This window comes from Epinephelus moara, chromosome 4 (assembly GCF_006386435.1).
Source record: "Epinephelus moara isolate mb chromosome 4, YSFRI_EMoa_1.0, whole genome shotgun sequence".
NCBI classification, from domain to species: domain Eukaryota; kingdom Metazoa; phylum Chordata; class Actinopteri; order Perciformes; family Serranidae; genus Epinephelus; species Epinephelus moara.
In genome coordinates, this window is record NC_065509.1 from 19,648,988 (window position 1) to 19,652,304 (window position 3,317).

Below are 3,317 nucleotides of genomic sequence, written 5' to 3' on the forward strand. Positions count from 1 at the left end.
TTTTTTTTTTTTTTTTTTAAATAGACTTAAGATATAAATTTAAAAACAACAAATCAAAACAATTTTTTCTGGATCCTAAACTTTTACAGTATATGAACGAGCAATTATAGATCTCAGCTAGCTCAATGCAAAAAAATGTATTGCATTATTATGGAAAGGGATTTATAGACCAAGGATTACTCAGTGGACAAAGCAGATGTTATCAAGTCTCCCATTAGAGAGAATAACTTACATATTAAAAGGCCAAACAGCATGCATTTTAATTTATATGGGGACCCTTCATAGATGTTGTAAAGGATTTAGATTTAACAGGTGACGTGAGTGAGTAGAGTTAAAATCTTACTTAAGTAAGTAAAAGTACAAAATTATTACCATCAATATATAGTTAAAGTACCAAAAGTAAAAGTACTAGTTATGCAGAATGGACCATTTCAAAATTATATCTATTACATAACAAATTATATATACATATATATATATATATATATATATACATATGTATATATATATATATATATATATATGTATATATAATTTGTTATGTAATAGATATAATTTTGAAATGGTCCATTCTGCATAACTAGTACTTTTACTTTTGGTACTTTAACTATATATTGATGGTAATAATTTTGTACTTTTACTTACTTAAGTAAGATTTTAACTCTACTCACTCACGTCACCTGTTAAATCTAAATCCTTTACAACATCTATGAAGGGTCCCCATATAAATTAAAATGCATGCTGTTTGGCCTTTTAATATGTAAGTTATTCTCTCTAATGGGAGACTTGATAACATCTGCTTTGTCCACTGAGTAATCCTTGGTCTATAAATCCCTTTCCATAATAATGCAATACATTTTTTTGCATTGAGCTAGCTGAGATCTATAATTGCTCGTTCATATACTGTAAAAGTTTAGGATCCAGAAAAAATTGTTTTGATTTGTTGTTTTTAAATTTATATCTTAAGTCTATTTAAAAAAAAAAAAAAAAAAATCTATTATCTTTTCTCTTTCTCCTTTTGATTTTATTTATATGTTATTATTTCTACTTATTTGTTTCTGTTGTATTTTTCACCTTTTTTGGGCTCTGCTTGATATCCCCCGGCATCTTCATGTTCTGAATTCTTATTAAATTTGTTTGTTGCCTGAAAAATGTTGTAGGAAAAAAAAAATCTTAACACAGTTTTGTGATGCACTTCAGTACCCCATAGGTTAAGGTGCTATCTTGATTTGCAAAATGGTTTCAGTCCGACCAGGGACCTTTTGTTGAAGGATCTATTATGGGAAATGAGAAGTTTTTGAATTTAACATTAGGCTAAATGTTTGTACATAGATGCAGTTTTTTAACTCCAAAATTCACAGTTTGAAAATATTAGCCTACCTTTGTTCTTTCAAAAGTATGTTTAGTATTTTGCAGTGAATCCAATCAATCAACAATGAGTAATTTATCTTTGTCTTTTTCTGCAGGGGAGATCTTTGTGAGAAAAAATAGAGCTAAGCTGATCCATGGTGTGAGCAATGTTGAACCAATTTTGGATGAGCTCCTCACCAAGGGAGTTATTCAACAGGACAGTTATGATAAAATCAGCGCTCTCCCAACCTCGGCGGAGAAGATGAAGGAACTCCTCGATGGTCATCTGAAAACTGCTGGAGACAAAGAAATCTTTTTCCGCATCGTTGAGAGACTGGAGCCTCATCTTCTCATCGAGGAGACGTTACCGTAAACTCACAGGCTTTTACTTTGGGCTTTCTTTATTTGCAATTGATACTTTGTGTACATAGATTTTTTTCAGATGTGTAGCACTGCCGTCTCTGCCTTGATCAGTGACGCTAATCTCTATACTTAAAATGAGTAAATGAATAAATAAAATGTATGTTTCCTTAAGCCAACTGGAGAAACAGACTGCAAGGGCCATCAGTAAACATAATCAATTATCCTTTATCATTTCAGACTTGATGCACAGTGTGGGATTATTGACCCAGAACCAGTCCATGTGAGTAGATCCTCAGCTGTCTAAAGCATCCTTTTTGCCCTCTGCAGCAGGTTGTTTGTGCTTTGCATCTACTTTTATTTAATTTTGAAATGCATGGATTGATGATTACAATCAAGAGTCAACAGTTCAAATATCAATATATAAATACAATATTAAGACTCTGTTTCTGCATTGCCTGTTTGTCACCTCAAATGTTTTCAGGAACATATTTTAATGTACTGGTTAGCTGTAAAATGAGAGAGCTGGTCCGCCTAGTGGGCGGTGCTTGTGACTGCAGTTGACTATTTCCACCATGGTGGTCAGGTCATAAACTTTTTTTATTTTACAGCTAAACAGTACACTAAAATATGTTTATGAAAATAGGGAGTAACAGAATTTTGATTCAGATTTGATCAGCGCTGTCAAGTTTGACAGTTTGACTGCAGTTCATGAAGTGATTGACAAAATTGACAGCTGCGTTAGAGACTGCGGGTGCCCAGTAGCTCAGTAGGTAGAGAAGGTGTCCCATGTACAAAGACAATGTCCCTGCTGCATGTCATCCTCCCTCTCCCTTCTTCACAATTATCCTGGCCTGTCCAATACAGACAGACCTCAAAATATCTTTAAAAAAAAAAAAGACACTCCTTGGGTCTGATTTGTTGTTTTTGGTGCACTGTGGTAGATTGTAGCAAATGCCACCAGAGGCAATAGGAGGAGGAGGGACATAATCTTTTCACAGACTATCTGTCTCATATAATACTTCGTATATGTTGTGACAGTTTCAGCCAATGTGACAACAATCTTTTCATGAAGTTACCTCCTGTAGTTTTAGAGTCGTATGTGACACTCAGAACATATCTGTGATTCAGGGTCTTTTTTTTTTTTTTTTTTTTTTTTTTTTTTTTAATTTATTTATTTGATTAGGACAATGCACATTAATCAACATGTCAGCAAGAAGCATCAATATAAATATGCTGGAGTTAGCACAGTTGCTAAATTGCATCTGTTGTCCCAAGGCAGGTGTCATAAAGAAAACATACAGACAATACACCATGACAAATGAATAAAACATGTAGAAATCTTACACAAAAAATAAGTCCCGATTCACATAAAGGTTAAAAGTCCATACACAAAATAGAAAAGACGAAGAGGTTACCCATGAGAGCAGGTCTGGCTTGTTTTCAACCACTGTTTAAGGGTCTTTTTAAAGGTGGTGTAACTTAGGCTGACCAAACGTCCTCTTTTGCCCGGACATGTCCACTTTTCACGTCCCGTCCGGGGTGTCCGGGGGGTTTTTATAAACTGATGATAATGTCTGGTTTTCCGTGTGTTTGTGTGTGTGTGT

General features: G+C 34.1%; 1 protein-coding gene across 2 annotated transcripts in view; it reads left to right on the top strand.

The window, feature by feature from the left end:
* Positions 1-2,032, top strand: part of LOC126389326 (PYD and CARD domain containing) — a 3,921-nt gene extending 1,889 nt beyond the window's left edge. For both annotated transcript variants that reach the window (XM_050042957.1, XM_050042958.1), the window contains 2 exons: positions 1,467-1,719; positions 1,951-2,032. In XM_050042957.1, coding sequence (XP_049898914.1) covers positions 1,467-1,719; positions 1,951-2,017 — 320 coding nt within the window. In that variant the 3' untranslated portion in view covers positions 2,018-2,032. The remainder of the gene's footprint in view (positions 1-1,466; positions 1,720-1,950) is intronic.
* Positions 2,033-3,317: the final 1,285 nt, after the last annotated feature.